The sequence below is a fragment of the Myotis lucifugus genome, unplaced genomic scaffold, assembly GCF_000147115.1.
Source record: "Myotis lucifugus unplaced genomic scaffold, Myoluc2.0 scaffold_186, whole genome shotgun sequence".
In the NCBI taxonomy this organism is placed as follows: domain Eukaryota; kingdom Metazoa; phylum Chordata; class Mammalia; order Chiroptera; family Vespertilionidae; genus Myotis; species Myotis lucifugus.
The window spans coordinates 174,475-177,139 of record NW_005871234.1 but is presented as its reverse complement, the minus strand read 5'-3'; the positions used below and the strand labels follow the sequence as shown (position 1 = coordinate 177,139).

The following is a 2,665-nucleotide window of genomic DNA, read 5'->3' as shown; positions in this document are numbered from 1 at the left end:
TGTGAGAGAGCTACCACACTCCTCCCAACCGGGCCGGGGAACCTACAACCCAGGTACGTGCCTGGGACCAGAATCGAATCCAAGACCCTTCGGTTTGCAGGCTGATGCTCTAACCACTTACCCACATCAGCCAGGGCTAAGCATGTATTTTAATGACCATTTAATACCCATTATATATTTAAAGGCTTTCCCCATGATTTTGGTTCAAATAAACCTGTACAGAAGGAACCCATTTCATTTATTGCTGTCATTAGTCAAAGCAGAAACCCTCAATTAGCTTTACGCAAAACTTGTAAACAGAGACCCAAGTAGCAAATGTTCTCACTGACTTATGAACCACAACTGGCTCATATGCCACCAACGCACACTCAAAGCAGCGGCTCACAGCCCACAGAACAGCTGAACCACTTCGGGAGCCTTTAATAATTACCAATGAGGCCCTGGCCGGTGATTCAGTGGTTAGCGCATCATCCCTGCACATCGACGTTGTCTCAGGTTAAATTCCCGGTCAAGGGCAGGGAGCTGGGTACAGATTTAATCCCCCACCCCCAGGGCACATGTGGGAGGCAACCAATCAATGTGTGTCTCTCACATTCATGTTTCTCTTTCTCTCTCCCTCCCTCCCCTACCCTCCCTTCCACTCCCTCTAAAATCAATGGAAAAATATCCTCAGGTGAGAACTAACAAAAATAAATAAAATAAAAATAAAAACGACCAATGTTTGAACCTTACCCCAAACCAAGTCGATCTGAACCACCAAAGGTGTGGCCCAGGCATCCCTACGTTAAAGCTCCCCCGGTGATCCTAGCACCCACAGCTCTAGAATATTCAGGATAGGTACAGTAAGTCCTCACTTGAGGTCATCAATAGGTTCTGTGACTTTAAGGGAACCAATATACATGCAACCAATTTTATCATAAACTAATTGATATAAACAAGAGTTAAGTTCGTATGGCATCGCATCAGCATTATAACAAAAGATGTTGAACAAAATGATGTTCGAGGACCTGCTGTAATTCCCCCGCCATTTACTGAGCACACGGATGGGGCCAATACAGGGCTAGCCACGGTGAGAAGCCAGGCAGTGGCCACAGTGGCCTTCCTGGGAGGAGGAGGGCCCGGCCACACCAAGGTGACCCACTGCTCCAGTGCCGGAGACCGAGTGGCTGCCCGGGACACGGGACTTTCAGGGTTAACCCAGGACAGTCGGAGGCAAACCGGGTGCTCATCCTTCATCCGCAGAGACACTGAGCTCTCCTAGCACGTCAGTGTCTGCCTCCCCAGACCAGGGTCTGCCAACTTGCAGGCTGGGCTTCCTCAAAGAGGAAAGAAAATCAGTGAGATCCAGCCCTGAGCACAGAACAGAGTCCAATGGTGCTGACTCCCTGGTGAGAACCAGGAAATGGGTCCACAGAGGCCACACAGCCAGACCAGGCCGAGGGGGTGCGGAAATGGAGCCCAGGGCAGCTATGCGTCTCAAGATGTCTGGCATCTCTGTGACTCCACCAGCATTTATATGTCTTTTCATTCATCATGACTGCTTCTCTGTTAAGAACAATAAACACCCTCGGGAAACCCAGAGAGGGGTTGGGGCTTCCCCGGAGGACAGCGCAGAGTGACAGGCACTGATCTAGCACAGTGGTCGGCAAACTCATTAGTCAACAGAGCCAAATATCAACAGTACAACGACTGAAATTTCTTTTGAGAGCCAAACTTTTTAAACTTAAACTATATAAGTAGGTACATTGTTATTAACTTAATTAGGGTACTCCTAAGACTTAGGAAGAGCCACATTCAAGGGGCCAAAGAGCCGCATGTGGCTCACGAGCCGCAGTTTGCCGACCACGGATAGCGGATTCCGGGAGTGAGGACGCCAGGCCAACGGGAGGCAGGGCGAGAGGGGAGGGGCAGCCCCTCCATCCATTCCCCCACCCCACCCCCCCACCCCCCCACCCCCGCCCCCGGGGGAGCTGATGCTGATGAGGCCCAGCGGGTCCCCACCGGCCCAGGCCTTCGGTCCCGGGGAAGGCCCCACACTCACTCTGCGGTAAGTCCTCGGCCCTGAAGATCTTCAGGCAGAAGTGCGCCCCTCGGAGGGCCACGCCGGTCGGCCGGAGCAGGTTGCCTTCGATGTCCTCCTTGTCTTCTGAGGGGTCCTTTCTCTCCAGCTACAACGCAAACCAAATGTGATTCCTGACTCAACGACGTTTTCCCTTCCTCAACCAACACGGGCGAAAGGGTGCGTTCTGAAGAGAGGCAGGCCGCACCCGGCCGCTCACCAGCGCGGACCCCAGGCAGGTTCCTCACCTGGGCTCGCTCCTCCTCGGGGCAGTGGAGACAATAACAAGAAAAGAGACCAGGAAGAGAAGGTGGGACCAGGTGGCAGAGGACACGGCACAGGGCCCAGCAGGGGGGAGAGCGGGGAATGGCAGGAGACAGTGGAGATGGAAGGGAGCAGAGGGAGGGTCGGTCAGCAGCCAGGGCTCTCACACTGTGCCGCTCTGACTCCCCGAGGGAGGCTGAGGGTGGAGCTCAGGAGAGAGACACGTTTTAGAAACAGCTGCGGTGGGGAATGAGATAAGGAATAAACTGCACCCCGTGGCAGCACCCGTGGCAACCAGCACCTCCGGGTGACTTTCTGCCACCAAAACTGACCACAGAGTGG

At 53.7% G+C, this 2,665-nt stretch overlaps 1 protein-coding gene across 1 annotated transcript in view; it reads right to left on the bottom strand.

Moving 5' to 3' along the window:
• Positions 1-2,665, bottom strand: part of DYSF (dysferlin) — a 200,418-nt gene that overhangs the window by 132,939 nt on the left and 64,814 nt on the right. The window contains exon 13 of the mRNA XM_006096805.3: positions 2,042-2,168. Within this exon, the coding sequence (XP_006096867.1) occupies positions 2,042-2,168 (127 nt within the window). The remainder of the gene's footprint in view (positions 1-2,041; positions 2,169-2,665) is intronic.